Source organism: Grampus griseus, assembly GCF_964374135.1.
Source record: "Grampus griseus genome assembly, chromosome: 3".
Classification (NCBI taxonomy): Eukaryota; Metazoa; Chordata; class Mammalia; order Artiodactyla; family Delphinidae; genus Grampus; species Grampus griseus.
Window position 1 is genome coordinate 143,266,908 of NC_139019.1, and position 18,330 is coordinate 143,285,237.

At 47.7% G+C, this 18,330-nt stretch overlaps 1 protein-coding gene across 7 annotated transcripts in view; it reads left to right on the top strand.

Moving 5' to 3' along the window:
- The window catches only part of TENM2 (teneurin transmembrane protein 2), a gene marked incomplete at both ends in the record, with an annotated part of 991,817 nt that overhangs the window by 860,277 nt on the left and 113,210 nt on the right, over positions 1 to 18,330 (top strand). For all 7 annotated transcript variants that reach the window (XM_082650012.1, XM_082650013.1, XM_082650014.1 and 4 more), the window contains one exon: positions 6,953 to 7,099. In XM_082650012.1, coding sequence (XP_082506138.1) covers positions 6,953 to 7,099 — 147 coding nt within the window. The remainder of the gene's footprint in view (positions 1 to 6,952; positions 7,100 to 18,330) is intronic.

Here is an 18,330-nt window from a genome sequence, read left to right on the forward strand (position 1 = left end):
AGTCCATGATTTCTACTTCTAAAAAAATTGTGTTAATAAGAGTTCAAAGCATCAAAACAGTACAAAATAAGATACATTTCGTTTTCTGAGCCCAAGGCTGAGCCCGCTGCCTTCCTTTTCCCATACTGACAGAAATGATGCTGATCAGTGAGAATCGTGGTGCGTCCAGGAAACATGTGGCATTGACAGCTGGATCCAAACTTACGTCACCTCACGGAAGCCCTGCCGTTTCTGTTGCTGCCAGGGTGGAGGGGCATGACTTCTGCCTTATGAGCAAAAGAGGGACGTTAGACCATGGAAAGGATCACTGCCCTTCCCAGCCCTCCCCCTCCCCCTCCACCCCCACCCCTATGCAGACCCTTAAAGACATACACACGCTGTTGAAACGAAGAGGAACATCTGCCTCTGGATTTTCCACAACTTCTCTGACAAAGCAGGGGCAGTTGTTCAAGCTCAGGTTCATGGCTGAGCGCCCATTGCCAGTTTGTGCCTCTTCACCACTCCTTCCTGCTCACAGAGATGAGCTAGAGGACAAGCCTTGCTGTTTTCTGGGACCAGAATGCTTCTTTGGCTGTCAGTCTTCTCAAATTAGTTGGAGTTTTCCCCGGAGTGTCTCGAAACACCAGATTAATTTTTGAGCGTTTGTCGCTGCTGTTTAGTAGAAACGGCCACCAGAGCCCCAGTGATCCCCCGCACCTCAGCTGTTTGCAGGTCTAAAGAGTTCTGGAGTGCAACGGCAGACTCTATTACATATTTCCAGTGTGTGTCCGTTCCTCAGTTCCAACAGTGCGCAGCTCTGAGAAAACAGTCATGTTTAAAACAGTTGGGGGAGGGGGGGTTCCCTCATTAAGTTAACAAGCAAAAGTACAATGCCGCCCAAAAGGAAGTCATCACTTATTTCACCTTCAGCTCTCTTGCCCTTCAGAGCCACCCTCAGCATCAGTGGGTTTTCTGAAAACACTTCTAGTGACATTACTAGATTCTTGGGTGGTGGGCAAAGGGGAGTGAGGATTTCCTAGAATGTGATGCAATCGCACACTCAGGACACCCCAGAAGCCTCCATTTCTTAATTTCAAATAGGCTAGGCTCTTGTTTTTTTTTTTTTTCCTGATCTGGAGGTGAGGCAAGAAAAAGTGGCCTGCACTTCAAACTATGCCCCCCCAAAAAAAGCCTGCTGCTAATTATAATATTTGTAATATCAAAAATTATATCAACATGAACAACTATAAGTACTGCTCTCTATTGAGCATTTACAGTGTGCTCAAGCTCAATCTTTGCCTTTATCATTTCATTTTACCCCTCTGACATCTGTATAGAGTAAGTATTACCATCATCCCTCTTCATTCATTCACTCAGCAAACGTTGATTGCGTGTCTGTCATACGCCAGCGATTTTTCTAGACGCTGAGGATACCTCAGTGAACAAGTGATGCAAAAATCCTAGCCCTCGTGCAGGTTGCATTCTGTTGGGAAGGACACGAAATAAGATTTATTAGCAAGATATATAGTGTTACAGACGGGGGTGAAAGGTGAAGCTACCAGCTCAGGGTCACACAGACAACAAGAGGCAGATCTAGGTTTTTTGGGGTTTTTTTTTGCAGATCTAGGTTTTAATCTCAGACCTCTGACTCCGAACTGGGTTAAGGTTTTCCCCTTGGTTCAGAAAAGCCTTCCTACAAGGATGTAGTCCAGGCTGCAGTAGCTCTCCTAATGGTCTCTTAAACCAAGCACGGACGTCTCCTTTCTCTGGCTTTCCTTGTCATCTGTCCGTGTTGGCATGCAGCCTGTTCTGTGTTTTCACTTGCATTCCCATCTGGGTGTTGCCCTCTCCGCTTTTCTAAGGTGCGCCTGATGTTGCATGTTAAAATCCTCCTTCTCTCTCCACATCCTTTCTACCGTATTAGCCACTTATTTCTACCTCTCAGTTGCTGCACATGGCAGAATGTTTCTTGATGCTTTTTTAGAAAAGCCTTTTATGGCAAGTATAGCTTTCTTCAAGTACGTTTATGCTCCCCTTTTTACTGTGCCGTAGACATTATTTTGCTCATGCCTAATTTTTGTTGGGGCAGAAAGCCTGCCTATCTGGTAACTGTGTCGATGGATTTTTTTTTTCCCCCAGTCTTTGGAATCTTGTGTGTAGAAGATTCTTGGAAACTATTCCATCTTCACTCTGCCAAAGGCATTAGAGATGCTAATTTCGGTCAAAAGTCATTCGTTCATGCATCCCCTGACTCTGTGTTGAGTACTGGCAATCCAAGAGTAAACAAGATAGACGTGGTCCCTGCCCTGACAGGTTTACGTCATAACAGAAATGCCCAGAGCAGTTGTACACTGCACAGTTCTAGGGGCCCCATTCAAAGGGCAGTGAATGATGATGTGTACCTTTATTACAACAATTTTCCTGCAGGTGACAATAAAATGTCTTAAGGAAGGGCTGCTACAAGGGCTAGCAAGCATCAGGGAGTTGCCAGACAGTTGGGATTCAGTGTGGTGGATGGGATAGGATAGGGTAGGATAAAGGTACCAGGACAGGTGGAGCTAGCCTTGATTTGGGAGCTTTGGAAAGGCTCCCTGGAGATGACTTGGGCGAAGGATGGGTTGAAGTTAGGCAGATGAGGAAAGGCCGAATGGCTTCAGTCTGAACAAAGCCTAAAGTGATATTGAGTTAGGCTGATGTGTTGACAACAAGTTCATGTAAGATCTGGAAGCCAGGGTAGGGACTTCAGACTTTGCCCCAGGGTCAATGGAAAGCTCTAGAAGTATTTTCAGCAATGTCCAGAACAGAGAGAAATGGATGATGGTGCAAGACCGGAGGCAGGGAGACCAGTTAGATGGCTTTGACCAGAGTCTAAACCAGAGATGAGGATGGCTTAGGTTAACGTAGTAACAGTAGGGGTAGGAGTGGAGAGCAGATTCTAGAGATATTTAGGAAGAGCAGGTAGGGCTTCTTATAGTAAAGAGGAAAATTAGGCAGGACTTGGTTTTTGACCAGATACATGAGATGAGAGAGGAGGTGGGGGAGGGTAATTAACAGTGACTCCAAGGTTTCAGTCTCGGCCAGTGGGGTGTACATGCAGGTGCCACTCATTGATCAAGGAATCAGAGTTTGGGAGGGGAAGAAAGATCAAGACACTGAATTCTGCTGAGTTTCAGATGCTTGTGAGTGAACAGATGGAGATGCTGAAATGCAAGCTGGAGTCCAGGTCCAGAGATCAGGGAAAGAGCTGAAAATTCAGGAGTCCTCTGTGTGCTTGGCTTTTGTTTTGTTTTTAATCCCAAATTTCTGCATCAGCTCTAATTTTTGTTAAGACAAAAAGCCTGCCTACCTGGTAACTGTGCCAACAGATATACTTCTCCTAGTGGTTGGAATTCTGTGTGTAGAAAAGTCTTGGAAACTATTCCATTTCCACTCTGCCAAAAGTATGGGAAGTGCGAGAGAACCATCCCAAGATATCACTGTTGCCCTTGAAAGTTCTCTCTGTGAAGAAGACTTAGATCTTTGAGAAAGAAGTCCCACTAGCTTCTCACCACTCTCAGAAGAGTCTATAGATGAGAGCCAGGCTGAAATGATACTGGCACCACCCGATTGTTTTCCGTTCATTTAAGCACCTACTATGTGCCTGACACTAGGGCAGGTGCTGGGATGCAACAGCAAACAGGGAAATCTCAGCTCTCATGCAGCTTTAGATCAAGGGCAGGCTTTCTCAAGCTCAGCACTACTGACATTCGGGGCTGTATCATTCTTTGTTGTGGGGACTGTCCTAGGCATTTTAAGATGCTGAACATCCTTCCTCTACCCACCAGGTGTCAGTAGCATCCTCCCCTAGATGTGATCATCAAAAGTGTCTCCAGACATGGCCGCATGTCCCCTGGAGGGAGGGATGGGGGACAGAATTGCCTCAGTTGAGAATCTCTAGTCTAGGGTCACGATAGGACCTGAAGTCTCCAACAGCCAGCTCGCCACCTGCACAGAATCAAACAGCTGTGCCTAAGGCCTCCCGTATCGGTGGTCTCGGAGCTAGGCACTCAGGGAAGGGGCAGTGCTAGCTAGCCTGAAATCCAGAAGACTCCATGCAGGAGACCTCATGGATCCCAAAGTATGAGCCCATAAGCCCAATTCAACACCAGTTACAGATTCCTCTCCAGAGAATAGCCACTACCTGATACCCATTTGCCCTCCAGACTAATTACTTGCTACGTTTTGTTTTCCCTTAAGTGGAGGCTGGCTTTGCACTTTAGAAACACAACGAATCATCTCCTCAGAAGGCCACCAGCAGAAGGAACTTGTGCTGGGGGGTAGCTTGGGGTTGCCTAGCAACGCCACGCATTCACCAAGGCTGCTTTCTTCCTCTTCGAGCTAAAAAACAAAGTCCCGTCCATTAATTCCCAGCTGCCCCAGAACTTCTCAGAAATTTGCGAGCTTCCCACTGTTCGTGTTTTCATCTTCCTCACACGATGTGGAGAAAACCTAGGACTGTGGTCTGTTTATCTCGCTTCAGTGGGTCAGGGGAGAAGGGGGGGAATCGAGAGAGAAAGAGAAGGGGGAAAAAGCCTTGTTCGATCTAGGAGCCTGCATATTTTGAGTGCATATCTCTGACTGACATGCTAGTATAGTGTTCTTCGCAAATTTGGCTTTTATGTAGTGGACGTGGGTTTCTTACACAGTGAGGCTTCTGTTGAGACTTTGTGCATGATTTTATTCAAACATGAGACCTCAAAGTAGGTAAATAGCAAAGCACATATAATAGATACCGTGCCAGGTGAATGCTGGTAGGTCTCTCGTAGTGTATTCTGTGTGATCCATTCCCTAAAACTTACTGGTAGAAACTGTAAAGCTGGGGGTGGCTGGAGGTTGAAGATACTCTCTTTTCCTCGAGAATTTGTGAAATGTCCCTTGGGCTTTTCCTACTGAGTTGCATTTTGCTCCTGCAGAAATATTTGTGGCATTTCTCTGACACCCACTGGGGCTGGCCTCCCTTCCCGGCGCTCTCTCTCAAAGTATAAAGGGGGAGAGTCACAGGTATTCCAGGTAGGGCTGTGGTCACCTCCTTGGTAAGGAAGGAATGGAAATGTGACTCTTTTTGTGAGGATAGGTATGGGGACAAGTTAAGTCTTTTTTCAGATATGCAAACACTGATGATTTGCTCACATCCTGCATTTAGTGCCAGGTTCTTCAACTAAAGAAAAGATTCGCTGGTAATCATCTCCTCATTCCTCCTCTCAAGACAGCTCGTCTTCCTTACAGAGACTTCTGCATGTAGCACGTCTCCTCTGTTGCTTACCTTGTTCTCCCAGGTCCTAACCCATGCATACCACATTCTGGAAAGGATGGGAGAGAATAAGCATTGAGGAGTGAAACTCCTTAAAGAAGTAAATTTCAACTCAATTTCAAACCCTCCAGCCCTTTCTTCTTAGGAGGAGTCCTTTAAATTCCCACCGCTGCCACTTGCACAAATTAGGTTTATTGGCATTCTTGTAAGGGGTACTCGAGGGAAGAGAGGAAGGCTGCCAGGTGTCGGCCTCTGGAACGCTGGAGAGAGAAGTAGGGGGAGATGCACACTTTCGATTCAGAAGATGTGGGCCACAAAGGTTTCAAATCAATTACCTCCATCAATTACAAAGTGCTCCCTCCGCCATGGCCCAAGCTACCCTGCTCTTTGTGTAGTTTAAAAATAGATATAGAAAGAGATGGAGATAGAGATGGTAGCAGATGTCAAGACAGAGTGAGAGAGAGAGATTCAGGAGAGTTATTTTCTGAGGACAATTAAATTAATGGTCTTAAACGTAGTAGGGAAACATACCTAGGTTGCACAATGCCGTAAATTTCCTGGAAGTCATTGCCTTGTACAGTACACTTAAAACGGGTGAATTTTATGGTATGTAAATTACACCTCAGTAAAGCCGTTAAAGGGAAGAAAAATAAAAACGTATCTAGGAATTCTTGCCAGCAAGTAGGTTTTGTGAGTGTGGCCACATCCTACCAATCCTGTGCTTCTCTCTACATCTTATAAATGGCGACAGAGGCTCTGCCACATTGACTCCCCATCACACTATAGTGCCCCCAGCTCTTTCTCTTCTTTCCTCATCCAGGCTCTCTTTGCCCACGCTTAGGTCAGGAGAGTAATAGCTGCAATTGTTTTGGGTGCTGGAGCAATTAGGGAATGAGGTGGGCTGCTGATTTCACACACACACACACCCAAAAGGAAAAGAAAACCACAAAATAGGAATCACTCGAACCCCACTGCCGTCCCCCACGGGCATGAGCATCCCTCTCTCTTTTCCCGATTCATGGCACTCAGCACCTACTCTTTCCCCAGCCTTCCGATCCTGCAGTATTTTAAAATCATGCCATAAATAGGTTGAATGATTGGCAGCCAACATTTTTAAGTGCCCCTTAAAGCGAAATACTACAAAAATATGAAAATAGCCCAGCAGAACCATCCAGCTCTTGGTCATAAGAAGCTCGTGCTAATCGCATGTAAATTTAGCTTTAAAATTCTGAAAGATGGAGGGCACTCTGCCTCCACTCTGGGTTGATAGGGAATTTTCTCTCTTCTGCAGAAGGCTCTTCTGAAAACAGAAAGAAAGAAAAGATTTTTCTTGAGGTAGCATCCATCCGGAGCCAGCGGGCTGGAAATAATGGCCTAGCTAGGTGTGTTGTAAGCTCAGGGCTAGTTTAGCTTTCCGGAATGTTCCCCACTTTGGGAAGGTTGCCTCAGACCCCTACGCACAGGTCAGTGTCATTGGGGATCTTCTGCATCTGGGCCCCTGCTAACGTCTTGCAACCGCATGCGTCGCCTGCTTCCCCGACTCTTCCCAAGGCAGGTCCGGGCCCCACTCCGCGGCTGGCCCAGCGGCTGCCCTGTGGCCTTGCTCCCCCTTTGCATGGCTCCCCTGCTGCCCCAGCGCGGCCTCACGTTCCTCCTTCTCATTCTCTCCATTTCTCCAACCAGATGGCTGCCCCGATTTGTGCAACGGCAACGGGAGATGCACACTGGGTCAGAACAGCTGGCAGTGTGTCTGCCAGACCGGCTGGAGAGGGCCTGGATGCAACGTTGCCATGGAAACCTCCTGTGCGGATAACAAGGATAATGAGGGAGGTGAGCAAGCGTCTTCTAACTCCCAGCCCCTCAAGAGCAGAGCATTGTTTATAGATGGTCATCATGAGTCCTTTATCCTGAAAGACCTCCCCTCAGCTATTGTCAAATGTTGTTGTAACATTTCCTTTGAAGCAAGCGCAGCAGAGAACGGGCATCCTCAGGCCAGTGGGGACTCCTGGAGACATGGGCTGGAGGCACTGGGATTGGATGCTGGCTTTGGTTTCTCAAGTACACGTTGCCACAGAAAGGTGGCCGGGCCCTGGCTTTGCCTTTGGGTGACCGTCCCTGCCAGGCCTTCCAGGGCAGGGAGTAACAAACGAATCTGTGCTGATGATGACAGTATGTGCTCACCCTGAGCTAAGAGGTGGTGAGCAGTGCATCCCTTCATCCTTCCAGCCCTTTGAGATGTTACTTTTACAAATGAGGAAACCAAGGAAGGCCTAGAGAGCAATTAAGTAACTTCTTAAAGATAACTTCGTCACCAATAGTAAAATCATGACCCAAACCCAGCTCTGCCTCCAAAGTCCGTGTTCTACCCAGTGGTTGGCAAACCACAGCCCTTGGGCCGAATCCGACCCGCCGCCCGGTTTTGTACCGGCCTGCGAGCAAAAGATGGTTTTTACATTTTTAACGGTTGGGGGGAATAAAACCTAAAGAAGGAGAATATTTCACAACACATGAAAACTATGTGGAATTCAAATTTCAGTGTCCATAGGTAGAGTTTTGGTGGAGCACAGACACGACTATTCATTTATGTTAGTCCTGCTTTCACCCTCAAAGGCAATGTTGGTTAGTTGGCCGAGACGAAGCCTAAAATGTTCACTCTCTGACCCCTTGCAGGAAGTTTGCTAACCTCTGTTCTGTACGCCTAGCTGAATTTTCCTGTGTTGTTTCCTGGTGGAGTGCTAAGATTCTGGGGCTAAGTGGGGGTGCAGTAGCAATATGGACCACCTGATTTCCTGAGAACACAGATTCATGCTCCCGTAACATTGGTACCAGCTTGTCATCCACCCCTACCAAAAGGACTAACTGCTCAGAATCCCCTCAGGGCAGAAGCTATTTCAGGGTATAAGAGGGTATGAGTCTGGTTATCTAACAAAAATATGTATTGTCTTGTATGTGCCAGTCCCTGGGCTCTGGGACTGTCAGCCCCTGCCCTCCTGGCCCCAAGGGGTCAGTAAGCTTCACTGATGTCCAGAGTGAGGTGCAATCCATTGGGTTAAGGCTGAAAGTATCAGACACACTATTTTTCTTTTTCTTCATCCTCCTGATAGACATTTTACACTTTCCATAACCTATGATTGCAGTTGTAACGTGTCTACAATTTGTAAGTCAACAAATGTGCATGTGCTGATAGGAGTACCCCAGTCAAAAAGAAGTTCATAGAGTGATGCAGTTTACAGAGCTCCCGTTCATTCATTTACCTTCCTGAAACAGAGCCAAAATAGAAGCCACTTTAATTCATTTGTGAATAAAGTGAGCCGTAACTCCATATACATTTTTTCCCCCGAGAGAGACGGTCAAAATTGCACTAGTTTTCCTGGTAATGGTCACTGTTTTTGCTTCCGGTCCCTGGTGGTTTCACCAAGCAAAGCGGTTGTTTTCAGATCCACTCCTTCCTCTTCCAGAAAGGAGCTGCTGTCCTAGCTTTCTTCCCTGTCGCTGGTGTCAGCAGCTGAAAGCTTAGCAAACAGGCTGGAACGGTGCGCCCAGGGGAGGGGGACTAAGTCTCCCGCAATGTGCCCTGTGCCACCCACTTCCCTCTCCACCAGCCCCACCCTGATCCCAGCTCCCACCAGGAGAAAACCGAATTCCTGAAGTGGCGGGGCTGGAGAAGGAACCCTGCAAGTCTCCAGCCTGAGGACGGCCCAAGGAGCACAGTTCAGGGCCCCTCCTGGCAGGCAGAGGCAAGAGGCACCCGGAAAGGCAGGGCACAAAAGCAAATGAGGCAGTGATTATGCTAAAGACAATAATGGCCTTGTTATGGGAACTATTAAAGCAACCTCCCAAGGAAGTAATTAACCACCAAGAAAAAAAGGCTCTGCACTGTGTTTATAAAAAGAAACTCCCAGTTAATTCAGAGTTGCTTGTGTCAGGTGAAAGGGGTAGGCATGGATTCTATCTCACCTGCTGTATGTAAGCAATTCACAATTAACTGAGGTCTTTTTTTGGAGGAGATTCCTCTGTGCAGAGTATCCTTTTTTATGGTTAATTACTTCCCTAGGAGGTGTGCTCAGCACTTTGCTGTTTATTGATAAATATTAAAGTTGTTCCTCATCAACTGCAGATCCAATCCTGTAGCACGCTAATTACATCACTGTTTTGTTTGTTTGGGGGTGGAGTGGGGGGGGGAAGTTCTGCCCCAAGCTCTGTCCTGCTTTTCCAGTTCTCTGAAGAGCTGTGTGGGTCTCTAAACGTAGCAGTGGGTGGGTAAGAGCAGCCGCCCAGGCCCGGGGAGCAGCTGCAGTGAACACATCTGTTATAAACGTCATGAATGGGGAAAATAATAGAGCGCCCTTCCAAAGGGAGCTGGAAGAGGCAAACCATTTTCCCATCTAGGAATGCTCTCCATTTTTTAAAAATCTCAAGTTTAAAGTGATAGTCTTTTTTTTTATATTTTAAACTGATATAAATATAGATATAAATATGGATATAGATATTCGAAGCCCATAACAGCCTTTTTCAACCTGAGTTCCTCCATGAGAGAAAGAAGCTCTAATGCCTACAGACGCTAGTAGTTCCAAAATGTTAGCTTGCAGCAAAAGCACCTGGAGGGCTTGATTACACACAGATTGCTAAACCCTACCCCGGTTGATTCCGTAGGTCTGGGGTAGGATGCAAGAATTTGTATCTCTTGTAAATTTCCAGAGAATGCTGATGCAGATTCTAGGAAATTTCCAGAGGATGCTGAGGCCGGTTCTCTTTGAGAGCCACTGACCTAAGCCAGCCATGATGTGGAATGAATGAACTTCTCTCTGATGCATCTAGAATGGTACTAAGTACCTTCCTTGGGAAACTTGGGAGATTTTTCACTGAACTACTTTCTGGATCTTCTGGTACTTAGACGAGCAACCCTGTTGAAAAAATATCCCCCCAAAACAATTTATGGATTCCTACCTTCTTACTCCCATGGCTTTCAAATTCTCCCAACACCCCCAGCCATATGACCACCAACTTAAACTCAGGAAGCATTGGCTGCTTCTGAAGGGACAAACTTCACCTACCATGGCCCCTGCGAAGTAGTAGAAACGGTTCGGACAGACGTGCCGGGGAGCAAGACTGTCTTTTTAATAGTGAGAGATCTTTACTTGAACTGCTCACCCCAATTTGAAAAAGGAGAGACTCAAAGAAATATTTTTGCTACAGAAGACAAATACGAGCTCATTAAAGTCTGAGAATACACACAACATGTAGATCAAGTGACAGGCGGATAATATTTCATTATCACCACCAAGACAGGTGTGAGATTTAGTTCATCACAGCCAGGGGTAGGAGAAAGCGTGTAGATTTTCTCTCAAAGTGGAAACCTCGAGGTGGGGAGGCGTTGGTAGGCTCTCTGGCCTGGAAAGACAGTCCTTATTCCTTCCCTCCACCCTTTTATCACCCAGAACTTGGCGTCAGGAGCCCCAGCCCTCTGTCTATAGAAGCCCAAGGCTCCCATCGTTGTGAGCCAGCCTGGGAGCCCGTCTGAAGCTCCCATGGAATCCTATCAGATGCTGTCTCCAGTCTGTTGGCAGAGGCCCGGAGGTGGAGGGGTGGGAGATGGCCCTTCCGAAGCTGAGCTTATCCACGAGTCGCCGTGCCCCATGTCCTTCCTGGCCACACTAGGGAGTTGTCTTTGTTTCCCTCTGTTCTGTTTCAACACAGCTCTGAAAGTTAGATGCTTTGCTCCTTCTCATGTCACTTCCCTGATTGCTGAATAGGTGACACTGTAGCATCATATAGTTAAGAGCCTGGGCTCGGGGTTCAGTCTCTGTAGCCCACTTCTGCACGTCACTTTACCCCTCAAAGTCTCAGTTTTGTCGTCTGTAAAACTGGCGTGGCAATGCCACCTCCGTGAACAGGGGTGAAGTTTCACTGAGAAAATGTGTGTCATGTGTTTTACAAGGTGCCTGGCTCATAGGATACCCTCCTGTGTCAGCCGTTGCTAGCTTTAATGTTATTAGTATTGTCGTTGTTATTGTCTAGAACAGATGCTGAATCCACAGAGATGGCACCTAACCCATACTTTTCCCACAGGACAGAACCACTGAGATTCTAACCAGTGCTCATCAGACTTCAGTGTTGCGTGGCCACACTGGAGAGCTTGTTTAAAATTGAGATTTGTAGGCCTTTGAGATTCTGATTCATTAAGTCAGATATGGAATCTAGGAATCTGCATTTTTATCAAGCACTCCAGAGGATTCTGACACAAGTGGTCTGCTGACCACATTTGGAGAAAAACTAGTTCAAATGATGGTTTCCCCTGGGTGGGCTGACCCAGCCCAATGTCATGGTGCCTATTCCCAGACCTCTACCCCTAGAATTTCCAGAACACAAGAGGAGTGAAGTGAAGAAAGGGGAATTTTACTTCAAGTAGAAAGAAGTAATTGGAAAAATATAAACACATTTTCCTGTTTAGTTTCTGAGCAAATAACTTCAGTATGTTTTAGAAGTGCTCTCCATTCCTGGCTGGAGAGGTGGCCAATGTTTGTCTCAAAATTTTAAAATTCTTTAAGTCTCTGTCATTAGGGTGTGACTCCATCCATCCATCCGTCCATCCATCAGCCATTCATTCATGTTTTGACAAACATTCGTTGAGGGTTTACTAAATGTTAGACATTAGTAACATTAGGCCTTTGGAAATACAAAGACAGACATGACACAAAGCGTCCGCAAAGAGAGCTCACTGAATCCATCTGAAAAGACAAGATGTATAAACACGGTGGTATTATTATTACAATCCAGTGTGTGAGGGCAGACGGGGTAGGAAGGGACTGTCCCGGAGCGTGGGTGTTGGCTGCAGGACAGGAAAGAAAGCCCGTCGCAATCCTGAAGCCCAGGGTCTTCAGCCTTTCTCCTTGTCTCCCTCAATTCCACGATCTGTGTGATCAGGAGCCCCCGGTAGGGGGTGTTCCATCCACCAGCAGCATCGGCATTTCTCTCTCTAAATTAAGGACTTCAGTCAGGCTGCTCTTCAGAACGGAATTTCCCAGCCCACCTTCATCTGTGAAGCTTGATTCCTCGTTTTGCTCCAAAGGAGGCTGCCTTGGGTTAAGAGATGTGGATGCTGGCCTGAGCTCAGGGCACTCCAGCCGGGTCTAAATGAGGAGAAATAACACTGGAGTCTGTCCAAAAGCACTTGGAACAGACGAAACCCACTCCTCACCGACCATTGCCTCCCCCTCTCTCCCCATCCCATAACCATCCAAATTGGCTTGACATGATTCAGGGATGCTCTCCCGGCATTTATCTCAATTGGTAATTAATAACTCACCTTGTCTGTGCGTTTAGCAGAGCCAAGCTCGGGACTTCAGGGACTCTGCAAGAGTTATGGTTCACAGGTCCAAATAGTCCCATTTCTTCATCTAGTGAGAGGGAAAGCTTGGTGAACCCATTGTAAATGCCTTGATTAATGTGTGCAAATCATGTTGATGGATGGGTTGGGTGGGGGACAGCTGAAAAGTGCAACATTGCTCTATTAATTGGGTTGGATAAGGATTCCCCTTGCAGTCCAAAGACCTTGTGGGAAATGTAACTGGAGCCATAAATGATTAGCTCCGAGAGAGGAAGGCAATATATCTAATGCTTAGAAGGAAAACTTGACCTAGAGGCCACTGCCACCTGGCCAGGCACTGGGGCTCTCTTCTTTGGGAGGGAAGCAGAACTAGCTGCAACTGAACTCCTAGAGGACCACATGGCGACAGGGGGCTGTTATTATTATTCAGGATCTTCCGGTTGAAATAAGATCTTTGATTTCCTAGGCACATTGGATTAGAGAATCTTCTGTTTAGGAGACTGAGAATTGGGGGTTCAGTTTACTTTTATTCTATTGAGGTTAAAAAAAAAAGATAGAATCCATTCTCCATTGCATATAAAAGCTATCCTCGGGCTTCCCTGGTGGTGCAGTGGTTGAGGGTCCGCCTGCCGATGCAGGGGACGCGAGTTCGTGCCCCGGTCCGGGAAGATCCCACATGCCGCGGAGCGGCTGGGCCCGTGAGCCGTGGCCGATGAGCCTGCGCGTCTGGAGCCTGTGCTCCGCAACGGGAGAGGAGGCCACAACAGTGAGAGGCCCGCGTACCGCAAAAAAAAAAAAAAAAAAAAAAAAAAGCTATCCTCAGTAAGATTCCAAGAGCGCTGTGCTGGGCTTCAGAGCCACCTCGATCGCGGGAACAGGCAACCAGCGGTATCTCTCTGCTGCTCCTCTTGCCCATGTCCTCCGTGCCTCCACACAGCAGCCAGAGGGATAGTTTTACATTGTAAGTCAGATGATGTCGTGCCCTCTAAGGGCCTCTCCTGTAGCTAGAATCAAAATCAAATGTTTCACCTTGGCCTAGAGGGCCTGCTAGGATGGGTCCCCGCCTTCTCTCTCACTGTGTCCCCGACAGCCTCTGTAGCAGCTCTGCTTCATCCACTCTGGCCAGCCTTCCCATCCTTGTACAAGCTAAGCTTCATCCTCCCTAAGAGCCTTTGCTGGTCCAGGGCCAGCAATACTCTGACCTGGGCATTTTGCACGACTGGCTTCTTCTACTCATTCTTAGGTCTCAGCTCAAAGGCCCCAAAGAGGCCTATCTTGACCTGGAAGTGTCACTTCTCTCTCCCATCACCCTCTGTCGTTTCCTTCACAGCAAAGGTCACGCCCCTAAATTACCCCTTCTTTCTTCTATGTCATCTGTTTCTTCACACCAGAAGTGCAAGGTCTATGAGTCTACCTCTTCATAGTTTTTCCATTTCCCAGATAAGGTACCTCAAGAAGGTCATATTCAAAACAGGCCTTTCCGCTAACCACTACAACATACTGCTTTTCTACCTTAAAGCCAGCATCACATTTCTTCTACAACACTAATGAAATTTGGAAGTTGTTTCTGAAGGAGGTTCAAATAAGTACAGAACGTGTGCTGTCGCAAAAAGGTCTTCGGAAAAATCACCTCCAAGGTAAAACTTTCCCATGGTAAGAAACTTTCCCCTTTCACAGTAAATTTATTTGACCGTGGAATTGGTCGTTCATGAGTTTACCTAACATAGCACCTTCAGTCTTTTCGAATCAAATCTTTAATAGTTTAAATGGTTATTAAGTGTCTCTTAAGGGATTATATATTTTTCCCTGATTAGATAACAAATCAAATATTCATCATAAAATTGTAATTAAAATGCATAAGCTGCAAAAAAGAGTTAATAATTTAAATCACTGAGGACTTATTTTAGGGAATTAAAGGATCAAAACACAGGTTTAACTGGTGGCAGAGAGGTAACATTTGTATCATTCTGTTGGCTTCCTCTCTTTTTGCCTTGGCCAGAGAAGCCATCTAGATGGCAGAGATTACCCTCTTGGCTTCTGTGACCAGCATCTGAATGAAGGTTCAAGGGCCTCGGTGCCATGATTAGCTCTGTGGCTCCCACAGTCCTCCCCTCAGTCCAGACCAGTTGCTCCCTACAAAGGATGACCTTGCTGTCCGGGGGACATGGTCAGTGTCTGACATTTTATGAGTCACAACAAGGAGAAAGAGAGGAGGTGCTGCCGGCATCTAGTGGGTGGAGGCCAGGGATGCCGCTAAACGTCCTGTGTGCACAGGACAGCCTCACCACAAAGAATGGTCCAGCCCCAAATGTCAGTCATGCCAGGGCTGACAAATCTGATGTAGACACTAGCATCTCCCAGGAACGTACCGGAGGAGCTGGACGGTATCAACACAGGGAGTGTCCTTTGGTTCGATGTCAAAGGCCCGATGCATGGAGCACTTATTAGAGGCCAGGCCGGTGCTCAGACGTTACCAAACTGCCCAAATAAATCATGGCAATAGCCCATGAGAGCCCTGAGAGCCTCTTATTATCCTTTACATAGAAGCAGAAACTAAGGGCCGGAGAAGTGGAGTGGCTTACCCAGGTCCCCCAGCTAGAATGTAGCCAAGTCAGGGTTCAGGAAGCAGGTTAAGAGCCCTCCTCGTAGGCCCCTCGCAGCACCTGAGTTTCGTGTCCGGGATCAGAGCAGGGCAGACCTCCTTAACACCCTCAGCCCCTCAGCAGCACGAATTCTGCAGCATTCTGAAAAATAGCCTTGGTGTTAGCTTCCCCCCCGCTCCCCATTTTGGATCTGGAGTGCATTTTTGCCACGAAGTACTTCTGCAATGGAATGCCGGCGGGGGGTGGGGGGCAGCGGGGGAAAGTGGAGCAGTTGGACTTTAAATAGCTAGGCGTTCTCCACACTGCAGCGAGAACAGCTGCCCCAAAGCCTGTGCTCTTTTCTTTGACTTTCCATCTCCTCAGCCACGAGCTCTGGGGGATTGGAGAGGGGCCAGAATTATGCGGCCAAATGTGAATCCAAAGCAAACTGCAAGGTGTCCCCCAAAGCTCTGTGCCCAGTGCTTCCGTATCTCTCCACACACAGCAAAATCCAAGCCTCTTCCAGGGAATTCCCTCCCTTTTCAATCCTCAAGGTATTTCATCCTTGATCTGCCCAGCCAGTACTACCAGCAGTACCCATGGGTAGGGCCACGCACTGAGGGACGCTATGTCTTCATGAGATAGGGAGCTCATGGAGCCCAGGAGTGTCAGATACAGAAAGGCTGAAATATGCCGTCTTCAGCAGCTGCAAAACCCAGAGAGGGAAAGTAACTTCTTTAAGGCCACGTAGCAGGGTGGGGCAGATAGGAGCCAGAGGCTTAGTTTCCTGGCTTTAAATCCAGTACATGCTTCCCCCAAAGGGACCCGGTCACCAATCAGAGAACAGGTGCCTGGCATTTCTCGTTTGAGCCAAGATCTATCTGAGACCCACAACCTAGACCAGGATGAACGGAGGAACCTCACACCTGAGAGTGAGCACCTTCTTTAATTTTGCACCCCGCGTGGGCCTCCCTCACCGCCTCCCGTCCCTGCCCTGCACAGACCTCTTCTCATTGATGGTGATGATGGCAAACACCTCCCCCACAAACAAGCCACAGTCTTGGACAGAACCCCCCAAATCATTTAGTCATTCAACAAATATACACCGAGCCTCTCCTCTGCAGGAATGTACGAGACACAGAACCCACAAAGAATCCACAGTCTCATGGGGGGGTGAGGCATACGTGAAACCAGTCACTGCAAAGCTATATCCTAAGTGTCCATGATAGACATAAGGCCAAGGGGTGATGGCAGACCAGCAGAGGGACATTGAAGGCTTCCAGAGCCGGTAAAGCTTGAATTTTGAAAGCTACAGAGGAATTAGATTAGGCAAGAGAGAAGGGCATTGTGGGCAAAGAAAATGGCAAAGGCACAGAGGCGAGAGGCAGCAGAGCACATGTGGGGACATCTGAGAAGGCTCAGGGTGTGCAGAGTGGAGGAGGGAGAGGTTGGGGAAGCAGGTCTGGACAGACAGAGACAGGTCGTGTGTGCCAGGCTGGGCAGAGTGCACTTTACCCCAAGTATTGGCTTTACCTCCCTCCACTTAGCATCTTGGTCCCCAAAATCGCAACGACCCCTCTTCCTTCAAACTGATGTGTCTACTTGGATTATTCTTGAACGCACATGCTCAGAGCAGGGAAAAAAGGAGGGCCTTTCCTTATGTTTCCTCATTGCCCGTGGCAGGAGGAAGCAGCCTGGCAGGGTGGTAACGAGGCTTTGGGGTCAGGAAGCTTTGGTTCACGTCCTGGCCCCTCCACTGCTCCACAGTGTGAGCCGAAGCAAGTCATTCTCTCTCCCTCTCTCTGAGCCTCAGTTTTGTCCTCCGTAAAGTGGGGCTAATGACGGTTCCTACCTTATAGGACACTGTGAGGCACAGATGAGTTTATACGTGCAAAACACTTAGCACAGTGCTTCTGGTAGGTCAGTGGGCATCAGAGTCACCGGAAGGCATGAGCCTCTCCCCCAGTTTCTCGTCTGATAGGTCTGGTATGGGGCCCGCTGACGTGCATTTCTAGCGAATACCCAGATGATGCTGACACTTTGAGAACCACTGACTTGGCACAGTATGTCCCCTTTAGAGGGGAGCTCGAGAGCCTGCAGTGAGTGATGTCTCCAGGCGTGGTGGCCCTGGGCTGCCTGATGGGGAAACAAGCCCAGATGCTCTGCTTCTCAAGGCAGTGGCGACTTGATTGGCATATGGACGCTGCAGACACCCCTGGGCTCACATCTCTGTGGCAGGTTCCCTGGCTCTCTGTCCTGCCACGTTTGTCCCTGCGTGTTGCCGCACAGATCTGTGGACGCACCCCTGTCTGGCCCCTCCAATCTCTATTCTTAATTATGAAGGCCCTGGTTTCTTAATGTCTTCCCACCTCCACCCAGATCATGCCACCAGCTTTGCTAGGCTGGGCTACTGTTCCTGCAGCTGCCAGTCTATCCCACACAGAGCCCTCAGAAGAATTCTTTTAAGAGTCAGGTCATATCACGCCTCTTCTGGTATTTTCCCAGGGCGTCTCATCTCCCGTAGCGTGGCGTCCAGGTGCAACGTTGGCCATTGCTTTGCATCAGCAGGTGCCCGCTTCCATCTGATCTCATTTTGTCCTTCTATTCCTCTCCCTCCACTGGGCCAGCATCCACCATCCTGTTCTCCCCATAGCTCACAAAATACAGCCCAACCCTGGCCATTTGCACCTGCTGTTCCCTCTGCCCAGAATGCTTTTCCCTCAGATATTTCCGTGACTTGTTTCCTCATTTCATTTAGGTTTCTACCCAAACATGACTTCTTCAGAGATGCCATCCCTGGCTCCCCTCCAACCCTCTCCAACCCTTTGCCCTGCTTTACTTTTCTTCAAAGCACTATCACTCTTGCAAAGTCTATTATACATTTATTTGTTCATTGTGTCCCCTCTCGAATCTAGACCCACAACCTCAGGGTCCCTGTCTGTCTTGGTCAATTCCTTATTAAATGAATTGAAGAATGAAAGCTTTAATGAGAAGTATCTAGGATAAAAAGCAGTTGTCATTTATTCAGTAGATTATTTTAGGATGAAAGAAACACATGCACACAGACAGTGACACCCAAGTCACTGTATATCACTGACACCATTTTCTCAATGCCAAGAAAATCCAAATGTAAGATACACTGTTTGTTTCAC